Source organism: Pholcus phalangioides, unplaced genomic scaffold, assembly GCF_987345545.1.
Source record: "Pholcus phalangioides strain wild (caught in Gottingen) unplaced genomic scaffold, Ppha-v1.0 ptg000016l_1, whole genome shotgun sequence".
NCBI lineage: Eukaryota > Metazoa > Arthropoda > Arachnida > Araneae > Pholcidae > Pholcus > Pholcus phalangioides.
In genome coordinates this window covers 12,209,744-12,227,440 of record NW_028301609.1, presented here as the reverse complement: position 1 = coordinate 12,227,440, position 17,697 = coordinate 12,209,744, and the positions used below count along the sequence as shown (strand labels likewise).

General features: G+C 33.4%; 1 protein-coding gene across 2 annotated transcripts in view; it reads right to left on the bottom strand.

The window, feature by feature from the left end:
* The window catches only part of LOC149075064 (WD repeat-containing protein 26), a 32,148-nt gene that overhangs the window by 10,428 nt on the left and 4,023 nt on the right, over positions 1-17,697 (bottom strand). The window contains exons 2-8 of one of the 2 annotated variants that reach the window (XM_089245615.1): positions 14,176-14,275; positions 13,979-14,041; positions 9,140-9,276; positions 8,179-8,276; positions 4,184-4,340; positions 2,847-2,985; positions 1,081-1,221 (exon numbers count right to left, since the gene is read on the bottom strand). In XM_089245615.1, coding sequence (XP_089101741.1) covers positions 1,081-1,221; positions 2,847-2,985; positions 4,184-4,340; positions 8,179-8,276; positions 9,140-9,276; positions 13,979-14,041; positions 14,176-14,275 — 835 coding nt within the window. The remainder of the gene's footprint in view (positions 1-1,080; positions 1,222-2,846; positions 2,986-4,183; positions 4,341-8,178; positions 8,277-9,139; positions 9,277-13,978; positions 14,042-14,175; positions 14,276-17,697) is intronic. The other variant, XM_089245616.1, reaches the window with a different exon arrangement.

Below are 17,697 nucleotides of genomic sequence, written 5' to 3'. Positions count from 1 at the left end.
TCGTCCGGCTAATGAGAGACTGGGGTTCAAGTCCCTGTGGAGGCAGAGATAGATTTTCTTCCTAAAAAAAAAAATCTCCAAATATAACCAGTCTTTCAGGGAATCTTGTAACTTTATTTATCTACTGAAATCTAAACACAAGGAGAACACAATGGTATTGGTGTATCGATTAGCCTCAGAAACCTTCCCAGGCACAAAATGGCTTAATTGCTCACAAAAAAACAGGTTCCTGTTTCCCCATTTTTGTTCCTCTCTAAAGAAGTTAAAGCCTGGAAAGTATAATCTTAGAATTGTAGTTTAGGGTCATGAGAAATAAGTAAAAACTAAGGAAAGTTCAAAAATATTTATTATACGGAGGATTTTTATTCATTAAATGGGTGATTGACATTTATTTTTGTTAAAATTTCTCAGAAAAAAATTGTTTAAATCAAGGAATTCATAGAATCAGAGTTTCTTATATTGGGGTCTGACTGTTTGTATCACTTCAAGACTTTCTTCCCCGCAAAAACAATACAATAAATTGATTATCACAGTCACAAATCTAGATCTTTCAATGCATTGTGCCAATCCTCCAAAGATTGGCTAAAATCAATTGATAATCAATTATTTCATTAAGTTGACATTAAAAAAAAAAAATTTCATATCAAAAATATTATGATAGTTAAAAAACATGATCAGATATGATAAATTTCAAATTGTGAAATAGAAATTCATGCATTAAAGATCTCAATACCAAAAAATCTCAATACCCAAAGCATACAATACCACTAAAAATCAGACACAATGTAAAATAGAGTGAAACCTCACTACAATATTCAATATAATAATAAATTCCTCTACGATGATATTGTTGTAAGATTTCTTTGGAAATTCCTATAGTCTAATGTTAAACTGCTACCTCTCAATATAACAATAATCCCTCTACAAAGATATTTTTTCTTGGTACACAGAGTGTTGTTCTATCAAGATTTTATTATATACCAGTTGGAGCATTTATTGGGGTCTTTTTTTTCAACAAAAGGAGGAAAAACAGATTTCTTCATATATAATCAGAACATTCATAGTCAGAGATATCCTTACCTCTACATTCCACACCCATAAGTCTGAAGAATCATCTGGACCACAAGCAATGAGATATGTGTCATCGGGACTCCAAGACAAGAAAGACACGCCAGTAGGATGCCCTTCAAATGTCCTTCGATGGCTTAACTCAAGAGTGTCCTGTGTAAAAGGAATTCGGAAATATTTTTAAGTTTATATTTTACTTTGTTGTCAGAGAAAAAAAATTGGAAAATTTATATAAAAAACAAAGCCTATATACACAAACTTCATCTAATTATTTTCTAAACATTTAAGAAGAAAAAAAAAGCAAGAGACGGTGTGCATACACATGCAAAAAATTTGAAGCAGTTAAAAGGGAACATATATCCTTTCGCCTTCAATGCAAACACTGATGCTACTCTGTGGATGCTGTAAGCTGATTGCAAAAACAGCTTATTGCAAAGAACATTGATGAAAGCAGGTTGTTTGAACAAACGATAGCAAATTTTCTAATTAGCTTAAAGGTATATGGGGCTCATTACAATAAGCCTAGAAAAATATTAGGCTGATAAGAAAGTGCTAGATAATTTTCCAATCAGCTGTAAGCATTACAGAATGACCAGGCTCTTGCAATATGAGCAAGATTTTCCAATTTGCCTAAGATATATACAGCGGGGCATGTATGAAATGGCATGTAAAGACCATGCCCACCCCCCACAAGGGTGGGGCTGACAAGGCTCCAGCTGTGGGGCCCGGGAAAGTTACTATCTTTTGTTTTTTCATGCTATAAATTCTACTATGAAAGGGTCTCTTTAAAGTCTCGATTGGGAGCCCGTCAAAGATGCCAGCCTACAGGCGCTTTGGTCAAGACACTAAAATAATTCATTTCAGACAGGTTTTATAAAGGTGCACATTAAAAAAATTTATCATTGATGGGATAATTTTCTGATTAGGTTCGAGATAGGTTTCTGTCTCGTAGTGTCTTAGACATTTCCCCTATATATCTAATCTGTATATATAAAAAAGTTTATTTTTTTTTTTTTTTATCAAAAGGAAAATTTTTTTGAACTGATGATTTTCATTTTTGCAGATGATTCTGAAAAAGAAAAAAATTCCAGCCGATTTGTTAAAAATTGAAAGACGAGGAAACACCCATAACTCAATTAAACCTACTGCCATCATTGTTTTTGATATGGCCAAAACAACTTCTTAGGAAAAAAATTCTTTTTCATGCTTCTTGATGAAGCAGACCTCACATTTCATTTTACGATACTCCATGCATAAGTGCACGTTACTTGTTAAAAAAGTGTCAACCAAGTCAAAAGCAACAAATCCAGACTTTAATGCTTTACTCATGAATTCAAATGTTATTGACCTGATTGTTCTCTGTAGAGAGACCTTTTCTGAATAGAAGATCTGGTTGCACACCTTTATGCCTCAAAGTTTGAAAACCAACTTCCACCAACCAAAAACTGCTGTGCTGTCTGCAGAAATTGCACTCAGTGCCCTTATGATGCAAGTCCATCACAATGCCTAAATGGCAACTATTACTTAAATGTACATGTACCTTGTAAATATTCATTAAAAATCAGCTGGGGGAATTCCGAACAAATCAGTATATGGAAGAGTGCATATTCTCACTGTACGCCCTTAGGGGCAGGTCAGTTGAATATTGTCATCAAAGTGCAAGTAGCATGCATAGCCTTAAATTATTTATGTCATGATTGTTTCATGTTTTTAATGGCATTGCTTGCAGTCACCCAACTAACTGCACAGTAGTTGAATAAAAATTTCTGGATACTTACAGGATTAACATCCCATATGATCACTGTGGTATCTTTCGAGCCAGTGGCAAGTTTTAAACCATCATTTGAGAATCGACAAAACCAAACTTCATCACAATGGTCCTTGAGAACTTGCACTGTTTCACAGGGAAACTGCTCTCTAAATAAAATAAAAGTATTATTCATGCTAGATTAATCTCAATGAATATTTATGCCCAAGCATCGTCTGTAAATTTAATAAATACTAAAAAATTATCACTTTTACTGGTGATTATGCACAATACTCGAGTGTCGTTTGTAAACATGATGAACCCTAAATTCATCATGTTTGTCTATGCGCATGATTGTCATTTTGTAGCCGTATGATAAATTGGTCCATTGCCATAAGATCCATTACTTGGGAGCAAGGAGCTGTGCCGGATATAATGAACTCTGATTTAATTAATTTTTTTCAAACATCCAAAAAAAAACTCCTATAATCAACTTCTGTTTCTTATATCAAGGTCTGATTGCAGAATTTGTCAGACTTCTATTTAACAAATTTCAAGAAAGAATCCTGATATAACAAACTCTCATTTAACAAATTTTATGATCGCACTCCCCGCAATATAATTTCTCATTTAAAAGATTTTATAATTGTACTCTATTATAACAAACTCTCATTTGACGAATTTTCACAAGTTTTTGTATGTATACAATCACACCTCAATACAACAAACTCCTTTTACTGATTTCTATAATTCGATCCCAATATAATTAACTCCCATTTGATAAATTTTACAAAAAGACCTCAAAATCCTTTTACTGATTTCTACAATTCGATCCCAATATAATTAACTCCCATTTGATAAATTTTACAAAAGGACCTCAAAATAATGAATTCTCATTTAACAAATTTCTACAAGTGCTCATTTAACAGATTCACAAGGAGACAGGATTAAAAAAAAATTTAAATCATGAAATTCATTAAATAGGAGTTCATTATATCAGGGTCTGACTATATTCAAAGATATTACAGAGACTCATTTGGGAATTTTTTTCATGTTTTTTGAATCCCTAATTACATTGGGTACCAGTAAATGGCATAAATTTCAATTATTTATCTCATTTACTAGGTATGCTTGGGTATTATGTATAATCACTGGTAAAAAAAGGTGAAAATTTTTTAGCATTTATTAAATATACCAATAATACTTGGATATTATGTAGAATTGCTGGTAAAAGTGATAAATTTATCAAACTTACTGCGATGATTGGCAATTATGCATAATAACCAATTTATTACACTTTCCTTACAAATATATTGCAAGAGAGTTATGATTAGATAGAATAGCCAATATAGAAATGATTTGACTAACTTTGTACAAGAATGATCAATGAGTAAAGACACATCCTCCAGTCCATTAGTGTTTTTTGTGTTATGATATGGGCAGCGATCTTTCTGCAACTCCACTGCCTGATGAAGAAGAGTTTGCAACCGCCTTGGGGGAAGCATGACAGAAGGAGGCAAGTGAGCTGTGGAAATAGATGCCCAAAATTATAATTGAAACAGAATTTCATTATAACATCATTTATTATATATCATTTCCCGCACATCATAATCTGCTTGTTACACAGACAAGTGTATAGGTGCTCTTACTGATTTCAGAATTTTAGTTGAAGAGAGGCTTAGGTTTCCTGAACACATTATTTTTGGAGGTAGAAAAAAATTGAATGATGGATTTCATACTTGAAAAGGTCTTTTCATAAAGTCATTCTTTTTCTGGAACTTAATTCATCATGGTGTAGAGTATGGCATATGATTTTGGACTTTTTCAGAAGTGTATTTTCTTAAAGTTTCTTAGTTTTTTTTCATTATTTATTCATTCATTCAGGGTTGCTGTTGCAACGCTAGGCTAACTTGCATCATAACTGTTGACCAACTGCACTGCTGATCCATGTCAGGGACTGCATTTGCATATTCTTCAATTGAGCTGTGTGCAAAAGGACGAGGCTTTGTTACGTCGCTACTGCTGTTAATTCTCACATCCAAGATAAATCTACTACCTGTCTGCTCACATCCCTTCAGTACTGCGTAGCATAACCTAATTCTAATGCAATAATCATGCTTAACCCTCAATTGTTAATTAAACTTGTCATTTTTTACCCCGCTGTCTCAATTTCTTCCGTGAATGTCTTTGATCCATGAGATGAACACACTTATTTCTGCCTAACACAGTCCACAAGGAGCAGATTTAGGGAGCAACTGTATTCTCCTTCATTGAGAGATACGTGTCCTTCCCTCTTCCATTGAGAAACTGTATACTTAGGTTTTTATAGACATCAATAGGCCTATTCGTTACCAGCATTTTTTCAATAAAATTTCTTTACATATTTATTTTTTATTGCCACTACCTCATTGAGCAATTTGCCAATTATAACCTCAGTGTTTGTATTTGTAAAATTTCTGGGAAATAAGACACACATCAAGGAAACCATGTAAAAAATATTTGAAAATTAGGAAACAATTTAATATGCATTGTGCCACATACTCAATTCTGAAACAAATTTGCCTTCAGACGAAATTAATTTTTGAATTATTGTAATTATTGTTTCAAATGGTTTTCAAGAATTGGACTGTATTACTGAGAGATTAAACTCAAATGAGGAATTACCTATCCTTCACTGGAAATTAAATCATTATGTCAACCAAAAGGTCGCGAAATGAATTTATCACACGATCTCGAATGTGAAGGCAAGTTACAGCCAAAAGCAAGCAATACTCAAGCAACTTGAGTTTCCTCTAGTTTATGGAAGAGAGACAGAGGTTTTATATAATTTTTCTTACATCGCATCTCTTTGTTGTTCCTTTTTCTTCAAATAAATTATTATTCAATTAACTATGCAGTAGAACTTCTCTAACACAGACTCCTCAGGGTCGAAGTGAATTCGTATTAGATAATTTTCCAAATTAAGAATCAAGCTTTGTTTCATAAAAACATATTTTCTGGATTTTATGCTGAGGTGGACTCAGAAAGAAGAGTCACCTGGTCTCCGCTGTAAATTACTTTTTTTTTTCCAAGTTCATCTCAACATAAAATCCAGAAAATACCTGTTTCCTTGATATATTGGACTGAGGAAAAAAGCCATTTATCTCTATCTCAAGTTTTGTTCCCCAAGTTTTTATATTTAAAACTGTAATGTGCCCCTGAGTACTTTGATTCATGTTTTCCTTTGAAAGAAAATTAATAAAGTAATATGAATGCATATAATAACAGGTAATTTAATTTTAAAGAAATATAAAACCTAATTTCTAATTTAAATACTGTTACCCCTTTCATCTATTCAAACATTTTTTGTAGGATTGCTCAAATCCAAAAAAAAAAAAAATTAAAAATATTCTTTTTCTGTCTAAAGATCATATAAACAGCATTTCATATTTTTTACCGAACACTCACACTGGTATCAAGGAAACATTTTATTTTCTGGACATTATGCTGAGGTGAACTCGGAAAGAAAAAGCTACCATCTACACTACTGTGGTGTAGATGGTAGCATGCTTGCCCGGTATGCAAGAGGGCCTGGGGTTGAGTCCCGGCGGAGACAGGATGACTTTTCTTTCCGAGTTCACCTCAGCATAATGTCCAGAAAATAAAATGTTTCCTTGATATCTTGGGCTGAAAAAAAAGCCATCTATCTCACTCACACATTCAAGCACATTCTAGCTTTTCAAATACTCAACTTTCTCACATCATACAGTCATCCTTTGGTATTTACTGGGTTTACGTTCTGGAGGTGATCATGAATACGGAAAATCAGAGAATAACACAAACCATCAACTTTTGTTTTTTAGACATCACATTTTTTCTCTTTGTGCAGCACAAGTAGAAGGGGACGTCCTGTGATTCTAAGTGATGTTTTCTAATAGATTATAACATCTCTTAGCTGTTTCTTTATTTCAGTTAATCTGTTGGAGTATGGTAGCAAGGCTATATGTATCAATTTTTATACACGTCAAAATATACTAAAGATAGGTCTATGGCATAGAGACAATCCAATACGATTCATTCTTGTAATTTTAAGAACCTTTTGACTTTCAGAATGATAGTTTAAATCAATCCAAAAAACTATTTTGTGTCCAAGCTTTTCCATTGTTTATACAAAATATTGGAAGATGTGACTTATTCTTTCTCTTCAATGTTCGTGGATTTGCAGATGGTTTAATAATGACAGTTATAGCATGCAAGTATAATATATAGCTTCTGTAACTGTTTTTATTCTACTCAAAGAAAAAATTCACTTTCTATGAGAGAGATGTGTGGATCCAGGACAATATAGTAACAGTTGTAGTTACAGCAATGGCCGATCAAATTTCAAGTCCTTTTTTTTTTATATATCAGATAGTAGATATTGTAGATTCATTGATGGTATCATAATGGGAAACAGCAGCAATGAAGCAAGCTAATCATTGTCAATATTTTGAATTTTTTTCTTTCAGGAACATTTAAACTGCAGTCCTTTACAGAAGCGCTAGAAAAATATTTTTAGGAGGGGTTTTTAAAACATTTATTTAACATATATAATTTATATTGTGTTCCAATACGAGAATTATCTTTGCAATAGTGTCTTCTAGAAAACTGGGAAGTAGCCTGCAAATGTCAACTGTGTTGGAAGTGTTTCCATTTGCAGTTCATACCAACCACATCACTCAACTTTTTCAGCATGTTTGGAAATTCACTTGGACAATCAGACAAAATGATACAGCAATGGATGAGATCTAAAACTCGAAAGTTAACTATACAGAATGAAGAAATGAAACAAAGAGAGAAAAATTTTTCTTTTTATCAAAGTTAATTTTCTGATTACAATCACATTAATCGAGACATGCAGGTGCCATGATTTTTTTCACATTCCAAAACCCCAAAACTACAGTGCACACCAACAATACTTTTTGGTGGGGGGAAGAAAGTAGTATAAATAGAAAATAACAGCTGAAATATAAAAAGTTGAAACACAATTTAGGTAATGACAAAATAAAGTACTGGTTGAGAAAAAAAATTCTTGGCAGAAGTGCCTGGATTATGGGTGTAAGGACTGTAAGTCAGTAAGTCAACCACAGAATCGAGGTCATCAATAATGGGCAATCAGTTGGATTTTGAAGTTTGCTGGTGAATGGCTGTGATTGTTGTCAGAAAGAATATTTTATATTAGTTTATTTTAGCCTTTTTATTCCTGCCATATACCTAGATATATTAAATACATTTTCATACAAGATGTCAATCCTTCCATCATCGCACCTATAGGTGTCTGGATTAGAGATAGAGAGGTTCTACTGCACTATCAAAGTCGCAACACCAAAAATGTAAAAGTTTACCTTGAAGCTTCTCCATAAGCTTCTGTCTTGAAACAGGACCTTTACCTTCCCAATTGGACATCCGCATCAATTCATCAGGGGTGCTGCACATCATGTAACTGAAACATCATAATTATAAGAAAGTTATATAAAAGAAAATTGTTAATATATATTTCGACAATAAATGCATAACAATCAAGCAACAGAATTTATATGCAAAAAAAGTTCTTTCTTTGAGCAATAAACAATAGAAGTTTAAAAACATTTTCAAGAAATAAAATCTTATGTAATGGCAAGAAAAAAGCTACTACTTACGCCTTCCCCTGCATTATTGGGATTGGTCCATTGAGAAAGTTTTTTCCCACATAAACATAGGCATAAGTAGTAGCCCTTTTCCCGCTATTCGTAAGATTTTATTTCTTGAAAATGTAAGCCACCAGTGCAAACAAAACATTGAAAGACAAAAACTGTCTCGTCGGCCAAAAAACAGAAAAACTTTGCATTTTAACTAGCTCAATGTTTCTTTTTATCATTTTTTCAAGTTTTTTATTTCTTCATGTTGATGGCAATAATTGAAAAACGCAATATGAATTCACAATCTGAAAGCCCTGTAAGCATTGCAAAATCTGGAAAGTTGACAGGTCTGTTTTTAGGTTAACTTAGTTTTAAATTTATCACCAAGAAACGTAGGTATTAACTATGCAATAAAAATCATGATTGAATTTTAGTTAAGGGGAAAAAAACATTGACAAACACCAACAACAGCTCAGCATGAAAATAGATAATTACAGTAACCATTTATACATTTCATACACAAAAAATTGAGAAAAATAATTTCTAATATTTATATGAAGCCTATCATCACAAACACAAATAATGCGAATTGATTTTTTTCTTCTTCTCTGAAATCAGTCAGATCCTTTGAGCCATTGTTAATGACTTCTCACTTTCAATAGTTTTTGAAAAATAACAATAAGCTAACCTGCTAAGCTCATGTACTCTGTCTGTATTATAACGAAGTGGCGTCAGCTCATGTCTTAGGCACTGAAGAGCCTCCAAAACTTTACCATCTTCCAAAAACTCCAGGTACTTTTGCTCCAGCAACAGAAATTTCATCTCCTTGAAGGGAAAAACACAATAGAATATGCACAGATACTATCTACAAGTGTGTGTGATGTAGAAAAAACTTCAGATTAAAAAAAGTTCAAGCACAAAGGCATCATCCTTCGGTGTATAAAAAAACAGAGGGAGGGATGATGGTCCTTTTCCCTTCACTAGAAAAATGTGTATTGGCTGCATAGGCAGATTCAAGGCAGGGGGAAGATAAACTAACACCCTTCCTTCATCCTTCACAAACCCTCTGTGATTCCTCTCGCAAAGGCAAACACTAAGGCTGAACAAGAAAAATGGCTAAGGTGGAAATGCCTGTGAGAAGCATTTTAGAAATATATAACATTATGTAAACAATATAGTGAAACTCCCAAATTATGATGATTTGGTTCATTAAATTTTGCCATAGCAAATAATGTACATTAAATTCTATCTTTTATGACAAATTCTTTATAACTAGGGCTGGGAATCGATTAAAACTTTTAACTGGTTAATCTAAGCGATTAATTGAATTTTAATATAAATTTTTTAAATGCTAGTCATTTGTGACAAACGTAGTATTTACAACTATATAATATTGATTGATGCTGAAAAAATATTTTTTTTTCATTTCATGCACGTATTTGCTAGATGAAAACAAATAAAATAGAACCTCAATTATCTAAGCATGGGTTAACCAGGAAGCAGATTAACAGCGCTAAGAAAATTAAAGTTTTATATTTGGCTCTTCCCAATCTGTGTCGTTTTCTTCATTTTTTTCATTGGTAACATAAGATTGTGAAGGTTTGGTAATAAAGACAAACATTTCTATTTCGTAGGACTGCAGGATTTCTTCGTTCTTTTACAGAACCCCACAGAGGTGAAGCCCCATGTCAATGCAGTCCCCCCCCCCCCATAGATACACATAAGAACCAAACATTGACCCGGGAAGATGGACATTTGAAAATTTGCAGGCAATGCCAGAAAAAAGGTTCTCATGCATAGGGTGTAACATGATCCATGTCACCAACACAAATGTTTGGGGGGAAGGTCTCTAAAAGTATATTTTCTAAAATAATTGTTAAAGTACAGTAGAACCTTGTTTATCCGAACATCAATTTTAAGAACTACTCAGTCAACTTAACCCCTTTTCAACCTCTTTTTCAGTTTTCTATAGTCAATGATACTCAAAAGTTGGTATTTTCTTGGAACTTGGATCCTCTTATCTCCCAACTCCATAGCTTTCTTCAAATGTACAATAATCCCCTTCCAAACAATTGTACATACTGTACCTGTGTGCTCTATCTATAACAAAGGAAGATATTTTTGATGTTGTGGCAAAATGTATCACGTTATGCATTTACGGCTGGGATTACACTACAAAAGTTTGATAAAATCTCTTTTACAAAGTTTGGAAAAACCACAAATTCACTTATTGGTTGCATTTTTCAAGTTTTGTATCATTTATCATACTTTTACAACAGGGGTTCCCAAACTGTGAACCAAGGCATCCTAGTGCATCACTGAGCAATGGCCTTGACAAATGTTTTTGATGGGACTTTAGGAAAAAGTGTGCCAAGGGTGGGAAAAAGTTTGAGAACTCCTGTTTTATAGTATAATCCCGACCTAAGAAAAATATTAATTTCCTTTGAACAAACTTGTAGCAGTGAAAAAGGGCAGTACGTTAGCAATATCTGGTAAAAATATACATTTTGAGTCAAGACTCCAAGCCAAATAAATTGAAGGAAATGCATTTTATTCTTCAACTGCAATCTTTCTATTTAGTCATTCATCAGCAGGTCCTTTGCTGCAAAGACTTGTAAATAAGTTGCATTCTAAAGCCTGTGACAATCACTTTGAACTTTACGCAGTCCAGAGGCCTCAATTAGTATATTCCCACAATTTCTTGAAAAATTGAACAAATTTGATTTTCCACCTCATCACATAGAAATATGTTTGTCGTCTTGTCATAAAATTCTAAAAAATACATTTAAACAAGGTAAAACTGTTCCTAGAAATGGTCAAGATGTTTCATTTCTTAATAGTGAAACATGGGTGCAATACCTAGCATTCTTAATTGACATTACAGGACATTTGAATGAATTAAATAACACTTCAAGGGAAAGATAAGCTAATAACACATATGCATGATGCATTGACTAACTGGATTTGCTCAAAAGCTATTTAGAAGAGAATATTTTCAATTATTTTTCTATGCATTAGCAGGTTGATCAATAAAAATCTTTTGGTAGGTAGAGTTAATTTTATATATTGGTTTGTTTATAATTCTTCTTTCACTTTTGTTTGATTTCAATTGAACAATTTTTAAAATGTATATAATTAATTTTAATTAAACTTTTATTATTGATTAATTACTTTTTAATTACTAAATATCAGGGTTGTTTGGTTTAAACCTTGGTTTTAACCAAGTGGTTTTTTTAAAAAAACCACTTCGGTTTTTTTCAAAAAATCAAATAAAAGTTGCCTAAATATAAATTTTTTTTCCTTGAAAATATCATATTGGTTCATTATTAGCCAAAATGTTTCATTTTTACCACATTTTATATCCTTGGGGTACATTCTGATGGTATATCTTTAAATCACATAAGATTTTGTAAGTGGTTTTTTTCAAAAAGTCTCATAAAAGTGGCCAGAATATATATATATTTTTCATATGAAGTATCTTAGTCATTTAAAGTTATATATAAAAGCCTAAATTTCTCATTCTTACAACATTTTCTAACCTTTGGCTACATTCTGATGCTCTATCTTTAGCAAATTCATGAATAAGGATTGCATCACACATCTAAATGTAATGGTGTATTATCTCACAGGGTTTTTTTTTCCCTTCACAAAGAAGCAGCTACAGTAGTGACACCATCATGCTAGGGGCAGGTGGTCCTATAATCCAATAAAGACACCAGCTGTCCTTAAAGGACAGACTAGTGTACTAGTTCTAACATTACCTCACATACATTTTCATTTTCTTTCCCATAAGAAGTAGCACATCTCCTACTGTATATCTCCCAGTCTTAATATTCTCTCTCAATAGTTGTTTTTTTTTATACTTTCACACACACACTGTTAAGCCCAATTAATCAAGGTTCTACTGTATAGTAGTAACAGATTTCCGAAAAATGATCAGCTATATACAGGGTGATTATAATTAAAGTTTTGATTCCAAAACTATACAATAAGTACTGATCAGAATGACTTGAAAATTTGCATGGATACTCCTGAAGCAATGGAAGTTTCTTTCGCAAAAGAAAAAAGTGTAAAATGTGCAAGTAGACGATGCTGTACTTGGCCAGCAGTATAATCTATTTTGTGCAACCACATCATTTTGGCACTTCCACAGCATCAGTGTGTGGATAGAACTTCTATCAAGATGCACATTGCAATACCAGCTGCTAAAGACCCATTTTGACAGGATGCACCTTAACCCTTGCAACTTCTGGCTGTGGGGATACCTCAAAATGTTATAAACAATGGTCAGATTAAGTGGTTTAATAAAGCTGAATTGCAAGCACATCCACATTATGACCATGGGGCATACTCTGATTCTGTTGTTGAACAAGAATTTTTGTGCTTTCAACCTCATAGCCAGAACACGCGGTGGACAACATATTTAACATTTCTTAAGTAAGTTGTAGTTATTTGTTCAATTACTTCGTTTTTTGTGATGTTTCCATGAATTATGAAATTGTGAAATGTTATAATTAAGGTATCATTCTGCCATGACTGTCTATCATTTCCATTCTGCGGGCAAATTTCCCACATGTTGCATGATATCATTAATTTTACATTTTTAAGTATTTTTTCCCCTTTATCAAATAAAATTGAATTTTTTCAGGAATATTCATGTCAATTTTCAAGTCATTCTGACAATCGTTCTTTCTTTACAGTGTTTTGAAATCAGAACCTTAGTTATAATCACCCCGTATATCGTAAACCATTGCTAATTAATCTGCATTATTTATGCTTCATTAAATACATTATATTCACCTAATTTTTATTACTTTTTGCAAAATAGCTTCCTAATTAAGTATACTGAAAGTAACTGGAGAAAAACCTTTATATATTATATGATTAATAATAACATTAAAAGAATTTTCAAACACTCAGTAATCCATTGAGTTAAGCAAAAAATAATTAAATTGCAAAAGTTGGTTTTTGTTAAAATGTAAGAAATATTTATTGATTAATTAGCATGGGAATAGTGTTAATTACATTAATAAACATTTTATTTTAGTTAATTATTGGAAGTTTGAATGATTTTTCAGGTATTTTATTGTTTTTAATGTTAATACTATTTAAAACAAAAAAACCGGTTTAAACCAAAAAAACCTGGTTTAAACCAAAAAAAACCCGGTTTTTTGGTTTTTTTCAAAAAAACCGGTTTTTTTTACCAACCCTGCTAAATATTAATAATTAGCAGCCCACTTGAGAGAGAATTTTCAAGCAAATGGCCAATGGTCCCATTGAGTTTGACACCTTTGCCTTAGTCCCTTGGGATCACAGTGAATGTTCCTAATTCCTGTATTTTTCGTGTTTGTCTTTTTGTACAAGTTTGTACCAGTTGTCATGTTTTTTATTGTTGAATGGGAAAAAAATTTATTATCAAAACTTCATATAATATCAATAAAACCAAATCCTCTGAATTTGAAAGATCATGGCAAAAATGGCAACAGAACTTTTAAAATAGCAAAATATGAATTTTAAATTATCTTACATTCACCTTTAGGGATTCAGGATCATCTAGCAGCGGCTGTAAATCCAGCAGATCCAGTTCACCCTGAAATACACAAGAGCAAAAAATAACCCAAATCAAAGATAGTCGCTAACTATTGATGATTTCCAAAACTTCAAAATAAATTTAGAAAAATAACCCCAGAATTTCTTTTGAATAAAATTTATAGTCTTCCAAACCTTGTGCCAGTCACCATCCATAACATGAGCTTGAAATCTGGCAGCAGATGGATGATCTAATCGGCAACCAGACTCTTTCATAAGCTGTTCGGCTGTCCGACTGAAAATAAAAATAGACATTCTTAATAACCTGGAAAGAGTGATAAAATAATATATTTTGCAGTCATATTGCATTTTAATTGAATTGAGCAAACTTTTTAGACGATTCATGTAAAAAAAAACCCAAAAATTTTTTTTTCTCCTGTTCAGCAATTACCCTCACAGACTTTATCTCAGTGGTCCTATCCCTTTTCCCCTATCTAGACAATGGAATCCAACTAGAAGCAATATTATTGGTTATGTTGTGTAACAATGGTATGCACATGTATGGCCTTGTCTGAAAACAATAGTAATAACTGAACACAAGCCATTTCTGAGTTATCTTCTCTGCTTTGAAAAATCGGACAATGATATTTCCATGTATTGAGCTGTTGGCTCTTTGTGACACTACATATCCCAATGCCCATAGACAGCAATACTTCACTTTGGAAATGTGCCTAAAGCAGACCTGTGTTATGGAAGAGACTGATTTTACAAAGACTAATGAACTATATACTAGACTAATATGCAACTTGGTCGTATTATTCAATTCGTGGAAAGAAACTTACACAATAAGAGGAGAGTACCGGCAAGCCTACCGTGATCCACATTACAAGAGACGCTTAACTATTTACGGACAAGAGAGATATTTGAGATCGTTCAACAAGTTCCATTACAACCTCTGATTGGGCGTGTGTTTTGATTAATACCTACAGAGGTATTTAACAACCCAGATACAAAAATCACATCACACAGAAAAACAGATTCAAGATTATATCATCAAATGTGAACCTACAAAATTTATTTACAAGATCATTACTTGTCATCTTTAATTTACCAAATTTTGATGAGAATATGATCGTCATTGTATGCAATATATATTTTGATTTATAAATAAACATTAGATACATACATCCCTTGGGAATGCCTTGAAATCTGCAAAAGATGTATGGCAAGATATAGGCCTATCTAGTCTTATTGGTCCCATTTTGTAAGCTGTAAGGCTGCTAATGTGAGAAAAAAAGTTTCTTCAAAGTGAGCATCTCCAAATTTTCATAATGGCTTGTTTGGTCAAAAAAAAGAAATTCAAACATTAGGCTTCTTCATGTATCATACTAATTTCCTTGAATTTATGACCATGAATTTCTTCAGTGTTCTTGAAGAGAATGCCAACAGGAAAATATCGACTAGAAATAAAGAAATTTCAACTAAAGATTAAGACGATTTTAGTCACTTCATTTCTCTGATCATGAGGATCCAGGTTATAACCCCTGTGGTAGCACAGTGGTGGTCATCTGAAGTTTTTCCAACTTCGAGGTGAGAATTCAAGCCGGTCTTCCATTTCAAAAAGTCTCTTTGCAGACAGCAGGCAGACTATTTCATCACAATACCTACATAACACAAAAACTGGAGCATTTACTATCTTTACCTCATAATATGGAAGAGAGATGGCAGCACCAGCAAAGAACAAGAAAAAGGCTCAACTCTGACAAGAGAAATACATTAGGGCCATTCATATACATACACTCACACAACATATTCCAACGTGTATTGATTCATTATGAATTCCACAGAGGATTGTGTACGAGATGTATGTAAGGTTAAGTAGCAGTCCTTTCACTTGTAGTTTATTTAACGAATCAATTTCCTGGATCAGATTTTGCTCAATCGATTCATGGACAACCAGCTTTTGTAATCCACATCCTTGTCTCTGAAAGTTATGCAAAACTGGATTTCACAAAGCAACACACAACAGACTCACTGTAGGCAACTGAATCTCCCCTGATGATCTGATTCCCTTTTGCTTCATTCTCTGCCATGCTCCCCCTCCCCTGCCACGATATCCCAGGTTCACAACCAGCAGTCTAGCCCAGTGATTCTCAATCGGGAGGGGGACCCCCCTTCTGGTACTGGATATTTTAAGGGGAGCCCACAAAGAGCTGAGAGAAAAATTTAGATGTGAAGAAATAAAGCTTTTAAGCAAAGTTTTATGGGACAAAATATCTGATTAATCAAATCTTGTAATTAATGTATCAAAATTTTGTGGTCCCCTTTTAGAGCCCATAGACCATCTTGACTCATGGGTCCATCTGAGGACCCTCATGTCTATGAGACCTACATGATGAGATATGACATCTTCAAGAGTAAGCATACAAATATATAGCCTGAATTGTTACTTCAAGCTATGTATGGGTGCCCAATAATATCACTTTTCTCAGGGACCCATGAAGTTAAGATGGCCCTGCATAGACATCCCCCCCCCCCAAGAAAGAACCTCACTGAAATCTAGCTCCCTCTTAGTAGGCGTGGGCCAGGGTGATGAGTGTAAGGTAGGGGCTTCTTATGTTCCCTGTATTTTACAGAACAGACCAATTTTCCTCCCACATAATTCGGCTCTTGGTAGAGGCGATTGCCCCTCCCTCTTGATATTTGCCTGGCACAGGGGTCCACAGATTGACCTTATTTATAAAAAACTTTGTGTGTGTTCATTATAAATTTAGTTTTATACTCCCTTTCACTAAATTCAATTTAGTAAGTAAGAAGGGTTTTTCTCTTGGATACAGGGGGCACAAGAAAAAAATATGGTCCAAAGGAGGCCACAAGCTAAAAAGGTTAACAAAAACACTGGTCTAGCCTATAGCCTACATGCTATGCATTGTCCTATAGTGATTTGCTAAACTCCATGCAATGTTGATGGGATGACAAGATACAAACCACCTCCTCGTGAAGATTCATCTTACGTCAGCATATTCAAAGAGACAGGGCTCCTAAATCCTGGATAGCAGAAAGCTGCGGTGATGCAGTTTCAATCAGTTCGTGCATGGGTGAAAAATTAAAAAAGCCAGGCATATAGGCCAAAAAGAACTTAAGCATACAGTGTTACCACTTTTAAAATAGTGTATATTCCAATTAAATCCAAGATTATAATTATCGACATAATTGATGGATAGTCAGTACAGGTTTTACTATGTATTATAAAACTGAGACCAAAACCAAGAACAGAAACTTGTTTTTCATTTTCCACTCGTTTTTCCACTCATGAAAATATCACTGATGTGCCACGAGTTCTAGCATATATAATTTCACACTTTCATTATACAAGGATGGTCCCACACGCCCAATCTTTTCCAAAAGAATAGGCCAGACTAGTATTTCCCCACCTATGGTCTGTGATGTCACAAGTGGCTTGCAGACAGACTTGATAATTCAATTCTAACTGAATAAAAAATTATTCTATCGCTATAATTGATAATTTAATATCCATATGGGTTCAAATAAAAATTGCATATTCATACTTAAGTTCACCATACCTCATTTAGGAAAATGTGAGAAATTACAATTCTACACGATATCACTAATTGTAGCTAAAAAATGTAATTTACTGCCAATTTGTTAATTACTGCTAAAATTAGTGAAGGGTGACAAACTGAAGGGCTGCTACAA